Below are 25,909 nucleotides of genomic sequence, written 5' to 3' on the forward strand. Positions count from 1 at the left end.
TTCGGTATAATTTCCAATCGTTTACCAATCGGATTGAATTATCATCAAAATAATGATTATCATCATCAGCGATCAACTTTAATCTAAATCCCCTCTAGTCTGTGTCACATATTCATATTTCATATAACGTCCATCCTCTCTAACTTAAACGGCCGGATTTCTAGGAACTTTAAACCAAGTTTTCATCTTAGTCTGTCCCTGGGCTGTGCCGACAAAGATCAAGTTCTCATAGCCTCCCGACCACCCCGAGTTTCTTAATTCCACCTCTCAACTTATTGGATATAAGTCTTTGGGATCAGCCAGCTTTGTTGGATTTAACGCAGGTGACAGAATCTGCGAAGCTACTTTTTCTTTTCTCGTGTGATTTGTTTCCCTTTTGTGTATTTCACATCAAATCAACTTGCAATAAATACCGGCAGTTTTTGAAGTTGATGCAAAGAGTAAACCACCTTAGGAGAAAGTATAAATTGATTTGGATCGACTTTTAAATGCTCTACTTTGAACAGATTTAATATGTTTGTGACATCTCGGAGTACCCTAAGTAATTTCTTTCACCGACCATGTCTGATTTCATATTCATTGAATTGCCGCATCTTCAAGTATTGACTTTGCGAATAAGAGTTTTGATGGGATAATAATGCGACTATATACCACTTTCACCTGTCACCGGATTAATGATACTCTTCTAACATCATTTTGACTTTTAAAAATATAATTTTTTGTATTTATTTATCGAACACTGGTCACGATTACACAGGAATAATGAATCAAGGGACTGTGGTTTTTCTGGTCTTCTTGCCGCTAACTTTAACGAGGTAAAGTATTAAATGATTGTTCACGCCACTAATAATGCTTGTTACTTTACTTATAGCAATAACCATGGGAACACTGGAAACTTTGATGCATGGAATGTCATCATGACTTGTGTGAAAGGAATTAAGAAGTCGATATAGTAATACAGAACTTCTTCAAATACTGTTGCTACTTTAAAGAAAATTCGAAACCAATGAATGACATGAAAATGCAAAATTATGAATCGTTATTCTATCTCTACTCTGGTATGTCGTTTTCATAACTTTAAAGAGTTCTGTAATGCCGATTATAATGCAGAATAAATCATCATATTATTAAACTGAAATACCTTTATCTGAATGATAGCTGCTCTTAATTGATCTTAACTTGAGTATCACATGATATGATAAATAGAGTCACATTGATATCAAACTGAATAAAATGAGAAAGAACGTGTAATTATATTGGAATAATATACTTCAAATCTCACTCTAATAATATAATAAAAGGAGTAAAATGTGTTATAATAATCCCATTAAAATTATTAATTTGCGTTGGGTCATTTTACCTCATGTCTTACTCTTATTTATCTGCATTTGGTAAGGATATTTTCTGTTTGGAATAATCATAATTTATACTGCTATTAAACAAGAAAAACAAAAATCTCACTTGTGGTTTTTCGAGGTGTACTTGAATGCAAAGTAGAACCGGTTACAAGGCAGAATCTAAAACACACAAGACCATTGCACCCCGCTGCCTTTTAGCCATGGGCATAGAAAATTTGATCAAGTGTAATTTAGTTTAGGATGAAAAACTGTTGCCGAAAAATGCAATGAAAAGATTGGAAGCCGGGTTATTTCCATTCGAAAGCAAAGAGGGGCGGTGGAGGGGGGGGGGGCATTGTGAACCGGTAGGAGTCCACCCTTTGGCTGACACCGTTAAGACTTTCTCCAGTTATTGCTGCTAGGGCTTTCGATAGACCACTACTTTACTTTCCGTTGACGACGGAGCTTAGACATTTTGACATACGAGATAAATCGATAGGATTATAGGGGAATACCTTGAAGAACCCATCGTTCGTCTCGAAATTATACCGAATATAATAATTACATGTTAATACAATTACATGAATATTTCTTACCATCAATTATGTCTCAGCAAAACATGTGCGTCTCCGAACGATTAGCTCATAGCAAATATTCTTCGCAGTTTTGCTTAATGGAATTTTGAAAAAGTGACACACGTGGTCGTTTCATTGACAATACTTGGCTATACAGGGTAAATTTCAGTTTTAAGGGTGTAATTAATGTAACACTTCTCCAGATTACTGAAAAGGGTTATCTCAGTTGTAAATTTTATCAGACATGATTTTGGGGGGCGTCAAAGTCATCGTTTTATTCATAGGAAAACATAGTCTTCGTCTGTTTCTTTACCAACTTTATCTCATGTGAGAAGTGATGATTTGAGGGTTATATTCTTAGGGTTATATTCTTACAGAAATTTCATACTTTCATTGATTGAAACTCACCATTACGTATGGTACGTAAACAATAACGTTTGAGTTGAAAATCGGGTATACAATTATTTCTTAATAAGTAGCGTTTTTTTTATCAAATGATCTTTTAATGACAGTTGAAAGTCAAGTTGTGAAATAAAAGTTGAGAATTGTATGAAATAAAAAAGATTTGAAGAAATTTCGTCATCACAGGACGACGAAATACTGGCGAACATAACACTAAATACATTCTAAAATATCGCATCTCATGAAAATGGTAGTAAGAATTAGGAACATGCAACATGAGATACTTATTTCTTTTTCTCATGGATGGTTTGAAAATCAATGATAAAAATTGTTTTTTTTTAAGATTGTTTTTTTTAAGATTGTTAACAAGATATCACGCATAGATGAAAGCTGCTACTAATTGGTCTGACCTGCTGTAGACAACTAGCTTGGATATTCTCAAATAACTTTTGAAAAAAAAAAATGAAAATGCGAGAAAATCTTTGCTTTTTGTTCGTTTAGTTCAGTCTTGTATGAACATGATATTATTTATGAAAAATCAGACATGCAAAATAGACACACACACATAAATGAGGATGAACAAAAAAGGGAAAACACGTAATTTGAAGTTGACATTGTTTTGAGAAGCACTGATCTGAAAGAGACTTTATGCAAATTTTGGTGAGCTGGCAATGTCGTGAGCTAATTCCTCTGTAAATCTTGGTTTCACGCGTGGTATAATGTAGATATTCTTTGAAAAATCGAAATTTCCAATAACAAAATACGAAAGGAGCAATGAGATTCTGGCATCATCATCCCCATCGGTGCAGTCAGCACATAATGTGTACTTTCACTGTTTCGAAAATCATGTGCAACTTTAAAATGTCAAATATATGTTTTGTTCATTCTGGTTTTGACAGGATTTCGGCTGTTTGGTTTCTCTCTCTTGATTAGAATCAACCTACGTTTTAGGTGATCATGGTCTTCAAAGTGATCAATGTCATTTTGAAATAAATATAGTTATCAACTTGTTTTGAAGTCTACTACATATCATTCCTCAGTGTGTTCATACAAGTATTATAAGCAAAATGGTTATTAGTCATCAATGATGTCTAAATTATACCAACCTCACTTAGAACACCCTAGTCGAAAAGCAATCTTTGATCTCCCACAGCTTTTCATAGGAGATTAACTCAACTGCTCCAATCTCTAAAGTTAAGTGTCTGCATTCAAGAAAGCCCTTTGGTCAGTTAAGTGCCCTCATAAAATCGAGATGTTTAAATTGCAACTTTTCATCGCGTTCCCTTAAGCAGGTTTTCATTCTCTCTGTGTCACTTTTGAGAAGTCAATAAAATGGACCAGTGCCTAAATTTAATCACTGAAACATCTAACTTAGTAGATGTCAGGCATAATGAAAAGGTGTCTTAGCCAAAACTATTTCATAAAGGCTGAGATAATTGTAATAAAGTCAAACAAGAAGAAGTAAATTTTTAGAAAATGTGATGAAGAAAGGGAAACAAATAAGGGGGATAAATCCGATACATACATGTATAGAGAAAGAGCAAAGATCGAGAAAGGACAACAAAATAGAGAACTTACACGTATTTTACACGATTGCCTTAAATTATTGATGTCAGGATTTTAAAACGCTTCAAGTTTTATGAATCGCAAGGGAGTTTGTTTTGTTTTGTTTTTTGCTTTATACTTTGGGATTGGTCAAGATTAAATAACGTCTCGATTTATAAACTTTGTAAAAAAAAAAAGGGGGAATCTTTAATATTGGGAGGTTATATGTAGTATATAACACTTCCTATAAAAACAATGACAAAAATAGTTTCGCAAATTGGCTTCTTTAGTTATAATGTTTCTGATCGATTTAGGTCACTCTATTCCTTTTTTATATTCATGTGTAAAATTATGCATAAATCTAACACGTTTAAGGACTTTCAGATAACATAATTTTCGAAAAAGTCGTGTTTACACTAAAAAACTTTATGGGAGGTGGCGGGTTTCAGACTCAGAAACAACAAATTAAATATTATACGAACAAATGCATTCATTTCAAATACGTTTCTCGTGTCTAAAATGCATTTAAAATAACCCTTTTGTCATTCCTCGGCGGGTACTAAAAAGAGATTTCAATCCGATACGACTTCGGAATGTGACGAACAAATTGGCCAAATCCTATTGTTACACGAGGCAAGATCAGCCACTCACCAAAACCTACTCCCAAATCACTAAACGTGTCCAATTTGCATGTCTTTCTACACCCTTCACAAATAAAACCATTTCTCTTTCAAATCCAGGGAATTTAAAAGTTACGATATCAATGAACTTGGGGCTTTGCAAGATTGCGGTGGGCTAGTCTACTCCCTTTTCGTCTCATCCCTCTCTTTTCATATTTAAGGTTTATTTGTAAATCATCTCGGGCAATCTCTAGGCATATGGCTTTGATAATTCACTTTTCTTTATCTGCTAGTTCTTGTTTGAATCCGAAGCGTAAAATAATCATTGTGTTGACATGTTGCTAATCGTGGGATTTGAGCTAGGAAGTACATTTGTCGAACTTGTTTTGACCGAGAAGCAAACAGCTATGGTGACCCAAATCGGGGTCATGGAGTCATCAAGTTCATCTGACATAGCATCTCCGCGAAAATGAGAGGAATATAGTAGAACTCTCTTATTTAATAAATATTCATTATGATTCAAGTGCATATAGGGCTATTCAAGGTTTGCCAAGTCATATCTAATATCTTTTTCGAAATAACTGTGTCTATTTTCTTGATAAAAGTAATCTTATTTCAGATTGTATTTACATGTCTCTCTGTGATCATCATGATCATGGTGATTCATTTACATAAAGTATACTTTACCAAATACAGATGAGACTGAATATTGGTTTTGACTTCAAAAGATTTCGATTCTACTGACCAGGGCCCCCGTAACACAAAAACTTAGCGATGAATATCAACTATGAAAGAACACTTCTGATTGCCCCCTGGTCAGTATTTTGAACTAAATGCGCGTGTAACATTGATCCTGACTGGTCAGCCCATTTAGCAATTGATTGCTAAATCTTTGTGTTACGGAGTATTCTGAACTCCTGTTTTTCTTTGAAATATCATGAATCTGTGGTTTCATATTATGGAAAGCCAAATGGGACGGTGATGCTATCTAATGACATTTTACTACTCAATATTTTGAAATCCATCTGATAGAGATATAGCAATCTTGCCATTAAAACATGATCAAAGAGCCAGCTGAATGTGTTGAAATAAAACATACACATACTTTAAACGAGGTTTTGACAATTTGGTTTCCCACAATTTTAACAGGGACTTTGAACGTTTGCTTCAAAAAATCTATCGTTTAGAAAGTGAACCAAAGGAAAAAAAAAAAAAGAGTTTATTAGTATTTCAAAATTGTGTGTGTTTTTTTTTAAACTAAAAGTCATAAGCTAAGTTGGCTAAGATTAGAAATGGCAATGACTTCAATATTTCCACCAAGGAAAACTTTGAATCTCATACTCTTGCTTGTCACGCTTGTAATGATGAGATTTAAACGGATAATATCTCTTGAACTACCATTTTTATATGCATCGAATTTCGTAATAATCATTATACACGTATACAGACAGTGTGTATGATTATAAACCATGCCATAAACCAATAAATGAGTTCATTGTCCTTTTAAAGGAAAATGTATCATAATTGGTAATTAAGTGATTTGTGTGGAGAGAGGCAGATGAAAACAGAATATAGAAAGTATACATATACCCAAGGGATTTGTTATGATTGATGAAAAATGAGATGAGTATATAAGACTTTTAAAATATCGATTAGAAATTCAAGAGGCAAGGACTGTAGGCATACTCTTCTATTAATTTTTTTTATCATGTACGTAATTATGAATAAAACTCCAAGCCTTTTTTTATTTAGATAATCAAATTAAGAAATGTAGCATAATCTCTTCATAAAATGAAATTAAAACTTTTGAAAAATATTAAGTGTGGGTCATTTTGTGTAACCCAACAAATGGGAGTAACATTACTCTGCATCACAATGACAATAAAAGTCAATTTGAAATCCATCAGGGATTAAAGTATAGTTTTAAAGTTTAAAAAATTGAAGGGAGTTGTTGAATTAAAACAAGGAGATTGTTCGATTTTCTTCAATTTTTTACCGAGGCGTATTTTCTTCTTGTATTTTTATTTAATCTCTAAAAATGAAATTTACCATTTAAGGTTGGATATCCTTTATAGGTTGGATGAGTGGAGGGTGTAGACCTATACCCATTTCTATCCATTTGCAAACCAGTTTCTTAAGATAAGGAGGGTGGAAACCGTAAACATGACATTATAGCCACTTTAATACACTTGGAAATTGTCGGGGCAGATGCCAATACCGGTCAGCTCCTGTGTCGAAACTTGACGACTTTGTTAAAAAAAATAATAAAAACTAAAAATCTAGAACATGTCGAAACTGACATGTCCTTTTACGAAAATGCTATACAATTAGACAAATTTTAGAATAACAGCGCTTATCCTAGACGAATGAAGACAAGGGCTCTCCAAGAAATCAACTTGGTTTTTCCCCACCTTTCCCCAGATTCTGTGACCCGTCCGATAGGAATCTAGATGAATGGATATCGTTAGACGATGAAATTGTTTTCCGGTATACACCGATCAAGATCTAATAGGCATGATGGGATGAGCTTGCCGAGAAAACGCATGAAACCAAATTCAATGCGTTTTTGTTGTTGTCTTATTACGTTTATATTGATGTTTTCACGTTATTCTTTAGTATGTAAAAAAATGCTTGTTTTAATTTAACGCGGTAATTAGTCAACCTTGACAGAAAAAAATAAATGATCTATAATTTCACATTTAAATGATGAACAAAGTGTATGATAGCGTTTTGAAAATAATCAATATCGAGATAAGTCAATAATTATTATTCGCCTATCGCAATTCCAATCAACTTAATGGTTTTCACTGTTATTTTTTTTATAATCCTTGGTTACAATAAAAAATGAAGCAGTTATGCAGTCTTTATTGGACCGTAGTGAGCTCACCCTATAGTCGTCCCAATAGGTTTTTGCCACTATAATTAATACGAGTCTTGTGTCCATGACGCAAGTACTGACAAAAAGAAGATACTGGGCCGTAAAAGTTGGGTTTGGTGGTTATTTTTTAAGTGAGCACTAATACTTTTTATCACTTTTTTGTGTGATGAATTATTGGAATATTTCATGCATGCATAAATTATGTCTTTCCGAACCCTATATTTCAGTCGTCCATACGACATCAGCTCGAATGAGATCTCATCTTTCAACGACCCCGACTTCAGTGACATCCGCAACGCCCAGACTCTCTGCCGGACCTTCCCGGGAATGAACCGGAAGCAGATGCAATTATGTCGACGAATGCCCGACGTCACAGCCGCCGCCATCCAGGGAATCGACATGGCCGTTCATGAGTGCCAGCACCAGATGAAGAATAGACGATGGAATTGCTCGAGCTTGGAGATGAGACATGGTAATCCGTTTGCGCATGCCCTTATGTCAAAAGGTGAGACTATATTAAATATATTGTTTATAAGATTGAATGAAGTCTGAGAGGGTGCATGTGACCATTGAGTTTGCCTTTCATGCATCCCCGCCCCCTGGTTGATCATTATGACAAGCTGTGGGGGGGGGGGGGGGGGTAACCGCCCCTACAGTGAAAAAAAGGGAATGAAAACGGGAATAAAGGTGTATAAAAAAGGTGTATGATAAAAAGGTCTGGGTTGTTACATAAATGGATTTTTAAAAAAAGTGATCTTCATGATGTTTTACTAACTTTTATTCGACTAGACTAATTTCTTGTTTAGAAATTTCGACAAAAAATTGGCAATTTATCCACACTATCAAGACAAATTTCTTGAAAGACCACTTTGTCATTGATCAAACACATTCTCCTTTGCAGTTTGTGTTCGTGAGCAGAATTGAACGCATTCATTGGTTATCGTTACATTTTTCAAAGTATGTACACTTTCATATCACCTACTCAGAGTAGTAGGTCCATTATATCAAAAATTATATAAAATCGGTCTAAAACAAATGAAGATTGGGCAAAGGTTAACCCAACAGAACTATCAAGCCTAATATATTTCTAATCTCCCATTAAAAGTTTATATGTTAAATTTCCGTTGACCTGGTTTGACGTGTCAATGACCTTAGGGCAAGGGTCACCCGAGAGAGTAACCTTAATCGTGAGTCAGCCAATTATGGGAGAGATCTAGTATCGCCCCTAAGAGAAACCCAACGAACTTTGTCTCTTCCTATTTTAACATTTGAGCCCTTTCCAATTTTGGCTCGGACCATGGACAAAACTCAAATATTTGTTGAAGTAATTTTAGGGAAATGAAACCGCCGCGGGAGTGTAGAAAGTACAGTGTCAAAGTTTCTCCGTGTCTTGGACATGACGATTCTTTCTGGTGACAGCGCTCTGTAACAAAGATTAGGAGCACGAACTGACAGATGCAACAACTTCAAACTAATTAAGAAAATTGCTTCTTTTTATATACGTAAGACTATGTGCGTTTTATGTCGGATTAAATAGTTTGAAATTGGCGGTTGTTTCATTGGAATGATCAGATGATATGAGACGGATTGGTATTAGTAGTAAGGGAATGTCACTGTCGGGACATGCAAGGAGTATAATGTTTGAGGACAGTTCATTTCATTCAGTGGCGCAGTTAGACAAACATTTTGAGGGACTAAATTGTGGGGTTACCATTCTTTGAAAGCTACTGAGCAAGTGAAATAATCGGTAGTTTTCAAATCAATTATTCAAGTTCTAAGTAATTTAGCGAGTTGGAAAGAAAAATAAGACCTAAAAGAAAATTGATGGAATTTATTGTCTTGAAAATGTACGCCAAAATAATTACAAAAATGAGATTAGGGTTTTTGGACAACAGCCCTTAACCTCAACCAGTATGCTACACCAATAATTTCAAGTAGCTTGCATGTAGCAGAGGGGGGCAGAGGCAAGCCTTTAAGTATGGAATGGTAGTGGGTAGAAAATTACTTTAGGTCTTCCTCCACAAACGCTGGTTTATTTCGTAATAATTAAGCATCATTTGTTGTCACCTTATTTTCCAAATAATTTTAAAGGTTCTGAATGGTAGAATTTCACCCTTTTCAGTCTAGTTGACAAAATGCCATGGAAAAAAAATGAAAATCATAACTTCTGAAAGTCCATCTCCCTCTTGTCTGTCTTCGCCCAACATATTTCATGAAAGACACCTGGACGTGAAATAAAAAAACAAAAAATCTCCAAATATGAGAGAGATAAATCTGAGATCCATCACATCTCTTGGCATATTACCCGACACTGTAGCAGTATTTCATTTCAATCTACGAGTCATCCGTCAGCTATCCCTCAGCGGGCCGATGCGATGGTGTATGCCGGTACTTAGGCTACACACACGCTCACAATGAATGTGGGTCGAATATCGACAGCTGCAGAATAGTATGAACTCCTCACCTCTTGTTTCCAATTTAGCCAATGATTTGAATTATCAATTAACCTGAATTTTATTTGGAAGTGATTGTCGCCCTTTTAATTTTTCATTATTTTTCTTTCAAACTTTTTCAATCGTGTAATAAAGTAAACACTTGGGACCACAGAAAAAGGAGTGTCGGCGAAATCGTGGACCGATTGATAGAGTAAAAACTTATAAAAAGTTAAATCTCTATATTTGATTTTACCAAAGGTTTCTCTACACGTAAATCCTTACACATGTGTATCTTATCTATTTCTTCCCCTCTTCCTTTTTCTGTTAAATACCTCTTTCTATGTCTCAATTTTTATCTTACATCGAAATTGAATAATATGATAAAATCTTATAGTCTAAATCATTATTTTCCTAGAATATTCCTTATGGTTCACTCTCAACATCACTCTTCTTCAGATCATGATCAGATTTAATTCTTAAGTCTTATGTTACAAAATGTGATATTCGATAATTATAAACACATGTATTCTTCAAATCGTTTCATTTTCGCCCACTGCCATATGCGAGTCCTGTCATCGGATAAAACTTTGAAGTTATTCTCTCTAAAGACAACACACATCTGTAGCTTTCATAGTTTAAAGCCGTCGATGTCAAAAGTCGCAGCGCATTTGAACTAACAAGATCTTGAGGTTGATATCATTTTAAGGACGATATACCACATATATCATATAAGGACGATATACCACATATATCATTTCTTATTCAGAAGTCTTAACAGATCCTGGTTCCTTATCCAATTGGTGATAATGTCATTATATGATATGCCCATTTAGAATGATGAAAAAATCATGCGTCATTCATCTTATTTTTGTCGGCTTCCAGATATTCCTCATTTCCAATTATGTTTAAAGCAATCATAAGTTTACAAAAAGAAAAACATATTGTATTTATTAAAGGTATATTGACATTTTGGTATTGCATCAACACAGAGAAGCCCTTCAAAATGATGTGGCCTTTTTTATTATGATGATATTCTGCCGGGTCTTTGAAGATAAAAGTTATAAATAAGGATACTAAACACAGTTAAAACCTTGAAGATTCCCCATATACAACAGTGTTCCAAACTCAATCAGGCGCAGAATCAGGCATGGGGCCGTTACAATATATTCAGAATTAGCTAAGGCTTTTATTCATATAAAAAATAGATAGGCCCTGTCCTGTGAGAGAAAATAATCTGAGAATTGCACAATTTAAATGCCGATGTTTTTTCGTTAGGTAAAGTCATTTTCAGGGTCTATGCAACTTATGTTTTGGTGACCAACTTTGAAGACCGTGATGAACTTTTAACCTGATGTTTTCCGTGAGAAATTTGCATTAATGCAGAAGTCAAATTGTAAATTTTACACACTTAAAGGGGAATCCAACCCAAATAAAAACTTGTTTATATAAGACAAAGAAAAATCAGACAAGTCGATAGGTGAAAGTTTGAACGATATTGGACAAACAACCAGAAAGTTATGAATTTTTAAAAGTTGTAAATATTGGTAATCACTATACCCATGGAGACTTCAAATTGGCCGCATATGGGATGTCATAGTGATGTAAGGCAAGGACTACTCTTCCATGTACTCCAATACATATTATATGGCTAAATGTCATTTTTTCCAAAGGCTTTATTTCAAGTTTTATTTTTCTTTCATGAGGACATAAAACAATATACTACCTGGATTATATTAAGATTACTGCCCCAGGGGAATGGGTACTTAGGAGAAAACCACAAATCCCTGATAATAAAGTACATGGCCTATGGGAAAGTTGTCCTTGCCCCTTGTCATAATTTACTTACCCAGTTGCCAATTTGAAATCTACATACTATTAGTGATCTCAATTTTAAAGCAGCTATAACTTTCTTATTGCTTGTCCGATTTCTTTCAAACTTTCACCATTCTGTTTAAATTATTTTTCTCCTTCCTAACACAACATTTTATGGCCAAGGCTGGATTCCCCTTTAAAACCCGGAAGATCCCTCAAGTTTTACCGTGGTGCCTCTCTTGTCATTGCAGAACAACAAAATAATTAAACGGGGAAGAAGGAAACATATAAATATATTTAATAAACATACTATTACTGACGACTGGAAGCTTTCAGGTTGCCACCATGCCGCCGGCTTACATCAAAGTAGGAACTGAGACCGCCAACTTCGACTCTCCGTTTCACAATTTCTTAGTTATGATTTTGGAAAACATCTTATTTCTCTTTTAACGAAGAAGTGTACATGCATATAGGACCACCCTGCTTGACGACGTCTCGACAAAGACATATAAAACCTGCAGGATATCGCGAAAATATCAATTTTGAAATGTCAAAAAGAAACAGTCTGATTTCAAACAGAATAACATGACACTCTTCCACGACTTCTGTCAAAATTTATATCCTGCATCCTTTAGTAGTATCCTTCCTGTCATTTTCTGTGCTGAAACGTCAGAGATTACAAAATGAACTCGTTGTTTCAACCAAGGTATATAGTGTAATCTTTTTGTTGGCACCCTCTTCCTATATAATTATTGGTCTCCCCATTCGGTATACTTCTCTTGCTATAACACATCTTTTCTCTTTTTTAACGATATTCTGGTGGCCTTTTTGTATGACACAAACAGGTAAAATGTGTGTTCTTTTTGTTTTTTGTTTTTTTCCGAATATATCTTCATCATCCTAAAAAGCATAGACACAATATAATGTTATAGTGTAATGGAGGAACCCTTAACATGAATAGTGTGAACGACATCAATGAAGAGAGTGTTGCTCTATAAAAAAAATCATACATACACACATACATACACGCAATCTCAATCTCTGTATCACACACACTCTCACACACTCACACATCCTCACACGCACACCCACATACTCACACCAGCATATTCTAAATTTTTATATTCAAGAGTGAGACATGTTAGTTCATGACAGCCGGATAGAGCTTTATATCCTTATTACATTTTCGAAAACGTCCAAGTAGAACCATACTGATCACGAACGTTACCACAGTGTAACAAAGTTAAACATCCCCGGCTATTAGACGAATATTAAGCTTTCACAACGAATTATGTCAAAGTGACTTTTTAAGCTCCAAAGTATGTAAGTAAGGTCTTTATCAGTTACACCTGCACGGGTTTCCATTTCGTTCTTTCGCCTTTTACGCGTTTGAGGAGGACTCAAATTTGTGACAATTACCGATCAAGATGGGAAAACGTGACCGGGAGATGATGGAATCTGGAACCAAAAGGCACCGCGGAGCTGCAGGGGTGCTTCCTTGGTAAATGGAGAAGAAAGACCAGTGGTAGAAGCAGAGGAGGAAGAAGAACTTCCTTGGCTGATCAGCCTTAAGAGGAAGGATTTGCTTGATATGTTCGAACATTCGTGAATTTCACCATGTCCTTTGCAAACCCAAAATGATAACGATCGGTTGTAATAGAGCCAATGTGGATTGTCAACTTAAAAAAGATATCGATGTATTACACAATAATCTTAAAGGACATTATTTTCACGTGATTAATGTAACATCGTTATACGATTTTTGCATTACACGTATCCATATGTTTTTGTCTCAATTTTCTTTGTAAAACAATAAATAAACAACATTGGATCAATATGCTGCTTTACAATAATCTACCATCAAGGATTCACTTTGAAGTTACAGGTTACAAAAGGAAAATTAAGATATATGTACGTCAAGGATATTTATTGTCCCCATCACTGTTAACCTTTGCTGCATAGATGTGATTGGTTTGCTGTGAATTATCAGGCATGGAAGGTATCAACATTTGGGTGTTGATATCTATTATTCACGTTATGCTGAGATCACTGCTTGTACAGAGAATGAAGCACTATAACCCCCCCCCCCCCAAAAAAAAAAAAAAAAAAAAAAAAGAGGGGACAAGCCCCAATATTTCTTCTTATCTTTTATTTGAATTCCCCACAAACAATTTTAATTTAATAATTTATTAAGTTATTCTTTAGTTGTCATTCCAAAACGGCATTTACCCGTACCCAGTAACATTGAAACAGTCATGGTCAAATATTTTCTTAAAGACAAGCTGAAAGTATATAAACGATTCCCGTTATAATGTTGCCTTGCAGAAACAACAAAAAAACGTTTACCTCTGAAAGTGTTTAATGTTTAACAACCTTTAGGCCCTGGATAACATGGGTATGTAAAACAGAGATAAAAATGATATCCCTTATTATTTAACTCAGGATGTGCTAGCTGTTAAGGGGCCTTACGGCACTGGATAACTCTCCTTCATTTAAGCACTGGATAACATGGATGTTAAAAAAAGTCTTTACTAAGATAAGTGAAAGTAAAAACAGATCTGTCTCAGCAGATGGTAGACCTACATACAAAAATAAAAATGTATGCCCATATTCCATATCATGGAGGTGGCTGGACATGGCTGACTTGATATTTTGACGCCATTGCCACACGCAAGATGAAATTTACTCGCACACGACTTGCCATGATTAAGACCAAGGGTGCCGCTCTTTCACTCAAGAAAATTCAATTTTCGTCTTGCTGTGATGTGAGACCCCGGCATCATTTCAAAGAGGGTCCCTCTTCATATCATGACGTCACTGCTCTGTTAAGTGCAGGGCAGTATTGGTGTATATTTCTGCTTTCTGTCTGTTGGGGCTGCAGTGTAGACTTGAAAATTTCGCCTCCTATACACTATGCAAACTGCATTAAGGATAATAACAAAATAACGTAAAGAGGTAACGAGCGACAGGTAGGCGGGAGAGATGGAGAAGGAAAGAGAGGAAGAAAGGCTTTAGTAGGGGATGAAAAAATGAACAGGTTGAAATTGATATGCCATCATTTCATCACGAAAAGGTATAAACGGTTATAAAACTCTTACTGAAATTTGCTTGATATGGCACAAAGATGAAAAAGACTTGATAAATGCATGAAAAGAAAACAATCTGTGACAACACAGTTTGTTAGAACGAAAGGTTAAACGGATAATTTCGCGCCGGTAATATTAGAATCATAATATTTCACAACAAACAAATATTTTGAAGAGGAGAACCATCGGGTCTTTGTACAGTGGATATCACTGCCTGTCCATATTACTTTCTAGAATACAACTTGACGACTTTCATACTTGGTCAATGCTACAACGTCATCCTCGATAACTGTGATGTGAAAATGAATTAAAATTTGATATGGGTTATAAAATGAGTGAAGCCAATGATAGAACAGCCCGATAGCCAACTTTTCTGAAGAGTTCATAGCATGTTTGTATTGACCAAATTATTTTCTGTTGTTTCCTATGGAAGCTTTAAAGTTCCCAAGACTTGTCGAGATCGACGGCTAGACAATTTATCTTTCCATGTCGACACGCGACTTTTCATTATGTCGACCTGGCAAGATAAATCATTTTGCCATCCAGTCAAGTCGAAGGCACTTTAAAGCTCTAAAGCTTCCGTATATACATGTAGTTTCCTTTTCGTATTGTCGATTTTTCCTTTCTGCAGAATGGTTCTTTTATTATTCAAAAGTAAAAACCAATGATATCGGTGCGAGGAACATGGATATTGTATAAAACTAGATATCATTTTTTAAGTGATCACTTCTTCTTAGTTCTATATATGATTTTTCTTCTGGGATCGGGATTTATTTAATTCTAACGATTCTGTGATTTATTCAAGAGTGATCCAACTCCAATATTTGCTTTTAAAGATGAGGTTAATAACCCTTTACATTAACATAGGAGGTCGGGGGAAAATGGAACAAAATTGTCAAGTGTCTATACTATCGTGAATGCTAGTGTTTACCTTCCATTCACCTGCTTGATTACAAGTCACAACCGGATAATTAATTGCAGACCAAGTTTTATTATCATTTTGTCCATGACTTTAACGATATTTACAAGAAGAGCCAGTAAATGTCTAGTTGCGTAGTGTATGTCGTATTTCTCGTAGGGGTTTTTATCCAGAGGAAATTGGAAATATAGTAACAACGTCTCGCCCCTTAACCTCTTTAGTCTGAAGTCATGTACATATTCTTAAGGTGTATTTCTTCCTGAGTAAATTTTGAAAATACATAAGAGTTATCATGGTTATAGTGAAACCCTTATTAATATTCTTTATAGCAGTATTTTCATGAGAACTAATACTTGAACGGGTACGCTTATTTTCTTCTTGGATGGATTCGACGAAAGTCCCACTCTTTCAAAAACTTATCAATATGATTTGTTTTATGTTAGAATGCATTCGTTTATGCGTTCATTTGAACATTCAAAACGGATTATTGATAACCAATCATTGGAGAAAACATCACATTTCCGTCATCTTTTTCAAAATAGTTTACGAATTGTACAAGTCCTATCCAGTATACGAAATCACTTCTCGTTAAATTCTATACAAAATTGATAACATCCCCTTGCCAAAACACAATTTTTAACCTGACTGTTTTGCAGAACCCATTATTATATGTAGTCACATTTTCTAAAGGTCTTCTTCGAAACATGCTTTAACAATGTTCAACCACCAAAGGTTGAAGACCTTCCTTGTAAGACTTTACGATTACCATCTAAAACGGTTCTTGAATAATTACAGGGCCATAAACGCGATGAATTAGTCATTGCAGATATCGTACTTTTGGGTGGGTGAGTGTTGTCGTGAATGATCAAAGAGGGGGAAAGAAGGACCAATGGAAACGAAGAAAGATACAAAGAGGGAATGAGGATGAGGGAGAAAAGATAGATAGATAGATATAGATTATCCAACTTTGGGTAGTTTTCAACCAATACTGTGTAGTTTTCACCCAAAGCACACATTATTGGTTTAAATCTACCCAGAATTAGATAAAGTTTTGTTGTGTGGACAGTATGTTGCCCAACATTTTTAAGAGTGCAAAAAGACAGCATTGTTAGGCGCTGCTTACAGCGCCTCAATTAAGGTGTTTTTACTTTATACACTGCAAAAACTCCGTGTTGAATTAACACCAGCCCGGAATCTATGTCCACACCAGAAAAGTGTGAGACAACACTAGTTTGGTTTTGGTCTAACACCAGATAGGTGTTTATACAACACCAGTTAGTATTAAAACAGCATTGGTTTGACTCCAAACTGGTGTTGTTTCAATACTTCTCTGGTGTGGACATAATAGATACCGGGCTGGTGTTAAATCAACACCGGAGTTTTTGCAGTGTATTTGTGTTAAGCATTTATGTTATACCGCGCGATGAAAATTGTAGCTTGTTATTCTAGATATCATACATCATAATTATGATTTATGAAATGTTGGGGAGAAATCATTACTTGTGTCCAAAATTGACTTGGCATCCATTCATTACTGTGTTACTGTAACTTTTATAGCTAATTCTCTTATAATTTCTTTATCTTTCATTTGCATTACCACTAAAAGCAGGTCTAAAGGAGACGGCTTTTGCCCACTCCCTTGTATCCGCCGGTGTCCTGTACCAGGTGACGAGATCGTGTAGCGCCGGTAAGCTTCCATACTGTGGATGTGATACTCGGTTTGTAGGTAGCGGCGAGGGTTTCGAGTGGGGTGGATGTAGTCACGACATCAAGTTCGGAGAAGGGTTCGCTATCGACTTCTTGGACAGCAGTGAGAAATCAGGACGAGATGCACAAGCGAGGATGAATCTGCATAATAAACGAGCCGGAAGACTGGTACGTACCTTGTTTTTTTTTTTTTTTTTTTTTTTTTTTTTTTTTTTTTGGGGGGGGGGGCATTTATACAGTCCCATTATTGTTTTTATTCATACATATTCGTGCGCAGGCGAGGAGAAGGGTAGGGGCAAAACTCAGTTTTCAAACAATTTTCAAACTACAAAAAACGTTACCGATCAGTTTGGTCACTACACATTCTTGCTAACGCATGGTACACGTAACATGTTCCTTAATATTTACGATTTTATCCCCCCCCCTGAAAAAAAATATCTAAGGTACTACTTTATTTTAATATGTGCATTAATTTAAATTGGTAGCTCACTATACCTATAGCACGCCACTCAATTAATTTCAAATTTACACATTCGATACACTTCTGAATTTCTGATTCATATCATGAAAGTTACAATTTCATCAATTTCAATTGCACAGGACGTAGCCCCGTATTGCAACCATGGCAACGGGTATACCTACCTCTGAATTCTTGAAGGCAGAATATTTTTGTTATTTGCCATTTTATCAAAGTCATTAATCATGAAGGGCCTTGGTCAAGAGTCACTTTAATTTGTTACAGTATCGATATTCGTGGGAACATGTTAAATCAATAATTGTGATAACATTGGATATATTTGACCCCAAATTAGTTTTTGTCAGCCTTATGTGGTATATCCACATCGTGTGAAAAGAAATGCCCAAAATTATTATTGTGGTAAACTTGATGAAAAGAAAACAATTAATATATTCAAGATCAATATTTTACTCTTTTTTCTTGACAAAAGTTAGCCATAAGCCCTAGGCTAAAAGTGGTCAATCGCTGATGTACGTTGGCGCTGTGCTGTCTGTGCACAACTCACTATTCACAGCAGGGGCAATTCCTCCCGCTGCAGTCGTTTTTGCCCGAGGAACAGAAATTAGGAAAATTGACGCGTTTTAATGTTGATTGATAGGGATAAACCCCGGACCATTTTTATCTTGATAAATATGAATTGAAATTTCAAAATACCAGTATATTGAAACATGCGTAACAAGAGATGGAGTGAAATAAGAATATGCATTGACATTATTTGGATGATATTCAAAATTGCGTAATCGTTTGCCTTCTTTTGAATGTTTAAGTTTAAGCATACTATGGGCGTCCGAACTTGTGTGACATAGCTAGAGAACAAAATAATGGTAAAAAACCGCTGGTTGAAAAAATGTATATAACCCCCCACACACAAACACACCCACACAATGAAAACGCATTAAGAATGAGGGAATTGTATTTTGTTAAATACAATGCAGGAATAGAATTTGTACTTATTTTATCTTCTAACGAAAAAATATTCAGATTTCTCAAATACTTGTCAGCAAATTACAACGTTTCGCACGCCGCGGTCTGCTTATACTTTTGTAGACCGCACTTGTTAGCAAAGAATGACAATTATAGGAACGAAAATTGAATGGGGTGGAAAGTGAAACCATAACCAGATCCGGAAATGATAGCTGACCCAATCAGGTCAAATCTGTTTTCCACGGTCCTTTTCTCATCTGTATACCGATTGGTGGAGCTATGAACTACTCCAGCTCTGTCCTCCTCTCCCTACTTCTCTCTTCCCCATTTTTTTCTTCTGTATTAATTGAAATATTGACAAGATGTGTAAATAAAATAAAATATCAATTCATTCACGAGTTATTGAAATGTTCAGATCATCTACGTATTATGAAGAGTACATGGTGCCTATAAAAAGACTGTTCTCGGTCTACCCCCAGATGGATATTAATTGGTCCCCTTTTCCTTGCCATCCCCTGTAAATTGGAAAGAAGTACAGCAAGTTGAGTCTAAAGCTTTCAAGTGCCAACTTATTTTATCATAAATTGTATGATGGTAAATATTTATAAATAAATAGTAAAGGGGATATACAATAAGATATAGGCCTTCACATGATATTAGCCATTACACCAATATGTGCAACGCAGGTGTGCTAGTGTCCTGTATGTAGGGGTGTGCGCGTGTGTGAGTGTGCGTGTTGGTGTCATTTTAGTAGCATCCGGTTGTCACTACATAGTGTACATGGTGTAACCATCATATAAAAATCTAGGGACTCTTGGACGTCATGACGTATTTAAGTTCGTTACGGTTCCTTTACAACATAATCCCAGTCATCGAATTCTGCACTGCAAAAACTCCAGTGTTAATGTATCACCAGCCTAGTATCTATATCGGTCCACTCTTGAGAGGTGTTGAACAACACCGGTTTGGCGTTAGGCTAACACCAATTTGGCATTTAAGCAATACCAATTAGTGTTAAACCAACATCGGTTTGAAACTTTCTTGTTTCAACACCCCTCTGGTGTGGACCGATATAGATACAAGGCTGGTGTTAAATTAACGCCGGCGTTTTTGCAGTCTGGCTCTTGGCAGCATTCCTGCAAGAGAATCCAAGCTCAAAATGATAGACATGCATTGGCTCACGTATTCTAACCAGTGATAAAGTGTGGATAGACGTCTTGCCTGCTGACGCTATATAGTGTCGCGGTGTGACTTGAATCCAGGACCCACTGAGTACAAGACACGAGTTTGACCACTATCACGACAATGAAATCGCGTACAGTGTTATTGAAAGTATATACCTTCTACCTAGATTCCAGGCCTACGGTGCACTTTTCTTTCTTGAACTACAGATAGTCATTGAATCTTCATCCGTCTGTAATCTGTTTACATCGATCATTGCATTTAACATATCATACTGTGATCATGGTGAGCGGTGCTTAGTTTGAAAGGGGCCGGCTCCGCGGCAGTCAGTCGCGTTATCACTCTATGATGTCTACCCACTCCCTTCTGTACCTTCTAAGATATTAAACATGTTAAAGGTAACGTTCTGCAATACTACACCAGTCCGTCCCCATATTCTGTAACAAAAGCATGACAACAAAATTTAAAAAAAATAATGATTTGAAAGATTTGAATAAAATTGAAATTTGCACTGTCCATTAGGTTTTTTTTCGCTTGGTCGCTAAGCTCCCTTGCAGATCGACAGGCGACTATAAACAAACTTGTTTTAGAGAGATGAACGTCACAAAAAACACAAATTCCTTGACAGCCATCACTGTTATACCCAATGATGCCCTCGTGAAAATAGCAAATTTCCTCACTTGTCTCGCTTGATCGATAAGCTCCCTTCTATAAAGAAAAACAATATTCGAAAAATAAGTTTGAATCATGCATGTGGGAGGAGCCTTGCATACTCCCTCTACCATAAAAAAAAACTTGTTGCAGCCACCGAAAATGTCAAAATAAAATTTGTATCTTTTCTTCATTATGGGTAAGCATGGAATCTAAAACTGTTCATTCTAAAATGTTCCTATTGTAGTGCCACTAATGTATTCAAATATCCTTTTTTTTACGAAAAATCCTTATACGATCAAGTTCGAGAGTACAGACTGGTATCTTTCTTAAAAGTTTCGAAGCTGCGGGAGAAAGTATTTTGTGGGTTTTTGGAGCGAGATGTCAGCGGGGTAAAGAGGGCGAAAACTATTAAACGAGACCCTGGATGCCATAGCGCCGCTTAGAGACGGGGGAAAAAGAAACACTTACAATCTTGACAGTTGCTTGACTCCCTGTAGCGCCCTCGTCTTTGGATACGACGAGAAGAGATGGAATTGAGGCCGGGTGGTAGACAGGGATGGGTGAATGTGAAGAGGCAGCTGAAGATGGTTGAAAAAGAAGTTTGGGGTATAGGGTAGATAGCCCCCTGACAAAGACAATGTAAAGAGAAGAGAGGGAAGATACACTCTAAAAATGATTTTAAAAAAATCAGTTTGGGGTACAAAGGGAATTCCACCATGTTTGCTGTGTAATTTTCCACATTTTGGGCAAAATGTATGTTTTAAGGATAAATTTCAACGCAACACCGTAAAATTTACAAAGTATTTGGTATAATTTTACTCTGCAAACATGCATGTTCCCATTTTACCATGCAATATTGGGTGAACTTTTTTAGGGTGTAGAGTACAGCGCTAGCGAGAATGAGTGACATAAAATGGTAGGGGATAATGTGGGCATGTTTTGGATGCCAGTGAGGAATTGGAGGCGAGGAAGGTGTGTGTGGGTGTGCATACTGTAATGGAGTGCGGGTGTGGAGTGAGGACTTGAGTGTGAGCATGGGTTCGATAGCATACTTGTGTGAGATGATAGCGTGTGTGGGTGAGTGTGTGTTAGCGTTGCGGGGGATGTGTGAGTGGGATGTGTGTATGAACTATTAAATACAGAATAACATGCATGCGCCTAACGGAGATACAGAAAGAAGGTGGAATATCTAAGATGTTAACGTAATGACGGAGACAAACATTGGGCTGGTGTGCGTTCGTGTGGGAATTTGTAGGGTGGGCCGGATACCAACAAATGAGACCCGGAGAACCAGATAATCCATTAGAGAAGCGGAATGATCGAGAAGTGGGGGAACGATGATAATTCATAAAATGTGAAATGGAGGAAAATATCAAAAGGGAAAAGGATAGTTATAAAGAGGGAGATGATGCGTTTCCGTGCTTCATTGTGATTTCTAAGTAACAGCTGTATCAGAATTTGGAAGGTGTAGATAAGAATAACAATGTTATGAATCATGACATTAATGATTATGAAGTCATCTTATAGGTACTTCCGCGAAACAGTAAAGAGGGAAAGGCCAAGTGAAAGGGGCTTTAGGATATAGTCACACGTATCTTTAGATAATAGCTCATCAATGCTCTTGTTTTCTTGAAAGATATACTTGTACATTTTGCTGCATAAAATCTCTTTTACACTTACACATTATGTGTAGTTTATCACCTGCATATCATGTCAAAAGATTATGCTATACTAAACAATGTATTTTTTACATTACATTTCGTCAAACATACGTAAGGTTACAATACATTATGAAAACAGAACCAAATGAAAGTTAGAATGTAAAAGTCAATCCTATCCGCGACGTGGTCCATACAATACATTTTACACCTTATTCTACTTCAGGTTTCTTTTACAATCATGTTTTGACATTGTTCACAAAAGCGATTCATGTATTTATGATGTCTCTCCATAAACCTGTGGACACGAAACGTTGTTTTTGCTGATTTGGTGCGACCATGTGGCGACTATGATACGAGTTGTTACTGATGTTCTTGTAACGTACACTGGATTTCTTCACACTTGTTTCGAAATCGTTGGCTATTAATAAATAACATGCTTGTCGGCAAGCCTCACGATGAGGCATTAACTGTAATATTGTGATTTGATTCTTATCCCACAAAGAGTGATGAAAATAGCTGTATTTTGATTTAACACAAACATTGATACAAATGAGTTAATAATTATGATCAACTGTGATATTTTTTGTATTTCCTATTACAGGCGGTTTCCCACTATGCTGAAAAGAGATGTAAATGTCACGGCATGTCAGGAAGCTGTCAACTGAAGACGTGTTGGATGCAGACTCCTCACTTCAGGGAGGTCGGAAGCCGTCTCATGGAGAAGTTTGCAGACGCCCTCGAGATTCGCGCGCGAAACACTAACGGTGGAAGCGTAGAATTGGTAACACGGGCCAGATCTCAGGTCTCCTCCCATCGCAAAAGGCGCCGATTTCCGCCTCAAGAAGAGTTGGTATTCCTGGAGAAGTCACCCGATTTCTGCGTTGCGAACCCCAGGCTGGGCAGTCCCGGCACGAGAGAACGCTATTGCAATCGTACAAGCACGGGCATTGACGGCTGTGATAGCTTGTGCTGTGGGAGGGGCTACAATATTCGGTTGGAGAGAAGGACAGAGTGGTGCAATTGCACGTTTCATTGGTGTTGCTATGTCCGGTGCCAGCAATGTCACAGCTCACAATGGGTTAACCAGTGCAAGTAGATGACGTCATGGAGATGATGATGTGAAATGGACACAAATGAAAGAAACCGAATGTGATTATAAGCATGATACGGAGACAACCTTCTACATGATGTGCTACTAAAACTGTTTTCAGAAAACTAAGTTTTTGGATGACCACGCCCATTTTTCGAGACGTTTTCGTATATCACACCTAAATAATGGGATATTTGATAGACTCTGCAAGATATTATCTTGAATCAAATGAGGTCGTGTGAGGTGATTGGATTTTTTAGCAATTCGGATTTTGCTTGTCTAAGCATTGAACTACTTACCATATGTTTAAGTTTTTTCAGATCATGGATCTACTTGTGGTGATTTTTCACAGAATGTGGTCAGTTTCGCGATCGCAAGTACTGTTTTTATTACGTCATAGTGACGAAATATATTGGCGATATTACTCTTCTGTGTCATTTTACTAAAATTGGCAAATTTTAATAGATAGCCGATAGCCTGTTTGATTTCAACTTTTCTACATTTGAATTCATATTTATAATATCATTGTGAATAGGAAAAAATCGTGGCCTCTGATAGGCATACTTTGTAAATAGAGATTATTTCGCTTACATGACTAATTTGATATAACTTTTGAGTGAGAAAAAACTAATGTAAATATTTCAATAATATTTAGAATAATCAACAATATATTCACTCAGTGGTATGCGTAATGATTTTTAAAGATAATCTCATCAAATAATAATAAATTCACACGGAAGCCTTGTAATTTTCATTGCCTACAGCGTCTATCATGGGATACGATAACAAATGAGTGATGAAATGTGTATAATGTTTCAAGGGAAGTATTGCTCTGTACAAATGTGACATAAGGGCGATTCCATGCTAGAAAAATCAGCCATTTTCGCAACATTTTTAAACCTACTGTCCAAACAAACAAAATAATAGAGTACTACTGGAAAGTTATATGAAAAAATGACAACCGACAAAAATATGTTGTCCATGGGTGAATTAGAGGTGAAAATGTTGCGTGTCGTACGGGACATTTCTGAGTCCCCGTACGACACACAGCATTTTCACCTTTAATTCACCCATAATCCAACATTTTTTGTTGGTAATCAGTTTTTCAGATGACTACTTACTATAACTTCGTTATTGACAAAAAATAATTTTCTATTGCTCAAGCGATCAACTATGAGACTAGAAATTGTTGTCAAAATGTCCCGTACGATACGTATGGAATCGCCCATAACCTAATTGTAAACTTCTTGATTTGCCCGTTATATATGTCATAAACGTAAATAGAATTCACTATATTCGACACTGGTTATTGTGTTGTTTTTTCAGTCAACTAAAAGATATATACCCATGAAATTTAGCATGGATTTAGTGCTGCTGTCCTTTTCAATCAATTTTTCTTTTCAATTATTTGCTCCCTCAATAGCTCCTGTAAATAGAAAACAGATCAATGTCATCCCCTTCCCGAGAAAAGTGTATTGTAACTTTTATCTCTCAAAATGATAAATGACTTTGAAGAATGACAATTAACAATTCAAAGTTCTAATTGTGTATAAATCCTTATTTTGCCATGTTTATATGATGAATAAATAAAATTGTCGATAAACAGTACGGTTATCTTTAAAAAGACGTGTCATTCAAATGATTTCATATTTGATGCGCCTTCTGTCGCCAAGACTTTGCAATATCTACATTGTATATTTATCGTCATAATTATCGAATGATATTATTTTTTGGTAACTTTTGCCATGTATTTTATTTACTTTTAACAAAATATAAATTGTTCTGAGTGCTTTTGTTGTTGGAATCTGAATCGATAGATGTGCTTTCTTCCAGACTATGCATGCACAGTAACATTTGCTTGTCATTTTCTTCAGTGTTATCCCTAAAAAAGCTCTTTGTTTGTTCACTAAATAAGATATGGCATATTGTTAGTCCTACATAAAAAATATTAAGGATATCAATGCATTCGAAAAGACAACCAACCTTAGAACTGATTCAACTTACTGATCAGACATCATAACTTACAATCGGAGTGATCTGCTGCTGATCCACGTCCGTCCACATTTCACAGATTCACATGAATCTGATATTAATTATACTGATTAAATAGAAGTTGCCCTTAACCCCACCCATACTCTAAATGGGGCGCTTCAGTGAGTAGGGCAGTAGACGATCGCCCCATGACATTTAAAGAGGTGAAAAGGATAGAAAAGAAGAGAAAGTGAGAGAATGAATAATAATGATATGGATAAGTGTGGATACGTTACACAACTCTACAATACTGTGAATTCTCTTGTTTGTTTTTTTATTTATAAATAAAGCTCGCTTTGGGATGGTCACGCTCCTCTATTAGAATATCAGGCATCGCTTTGCAGTTTTCTAAATAGGTTGCTTGCAGCTTTCAGAACATCTCTCCGTTTGGAAAGTGCAAATTGATAGTGCAAACGTGACGTGAGATTTATAATTTATAATTACAACTTTGTTTTCCCCGTGATGCTAATGGTCACATAATGATAAGTAAATGAAACAAATTGAATAAATACCATGCTATACATTGACAACGAC

The 25,909-nt window shown here is 36.1% G+C and overlaps 1 protein-coding gene across 2 annotated transcripts; it reads left to right on the forward strand.

The window, feature by feature from the left end:
• LOC129264230 (protein Wnt-10b-like) lies at window positions 1-25,909 on the forward strand. 2 transcript variants are annotated; one of them, XM_054902113.2, is made up of 4 exons: window positions 1-815; window positions 7,585-7,862; window positions 17,216-17,484; window positions 22,856-25,909. In XM_054902113.2, exons 1-4 carry the CDS (start codon window positions 763-765, stop codon window positions 23,348-23,350), a joined length of 1,095 nt encoding a protein of 364 aa, XP_054758088.1. In that variant the 5' UTR covers window positions 1-762; the 3' UTR covers window positions 23,351-25,909. The 2 variants fall into 2 exon arrangements, with proteins under 2 accessions (XP_054758088.1, XP_054758166.1); XM_054902191.2 differs by having other exon boundaries at window positions 17,219-17,484.

Source organism: Lytechinus pictus, chromosome 1 (genome assembly GCF_037042905.1).
Source record: "Lytechinus pictus isolate F3 Inbred chromosome 1, Lp3.0, whole genome shotgun sequence".
Lineage (NCBI taxonomy): Eukaryota > Metazoa > Echinodermata > Echinoidea > Temnopleuroida > Toxopneustidae > Lytechinus > Lytechinus pictus.

What these genes read in the sequence shown, in the direction of transcription:
- LOC129264230 (XM_054902113.2), top strand. Translation starts at nt 763, where the DNA reads ATGAATCAAGGGACTGTGGTTTTTCTGGTCTTCTTGCCGCTAACTTTA. An exon ending in TTGCCGCTAACTTTAACGAG is followed by an intron (nt 816 to 7,584) that starts GTAAAGTATTAA and finishes CCTATATTTCAG; the next exon opens with TCGTCCATACGACATCAGCT. An exon ending in GCATGCCCTTATGTCAAAAG is followed by an intron (nt 7,863 to 17,215) that starts GTGAGACTATAT and finishes TACCACTAAAAG; the next exon opens with CAGGTCTAAAGGAGACGGCT.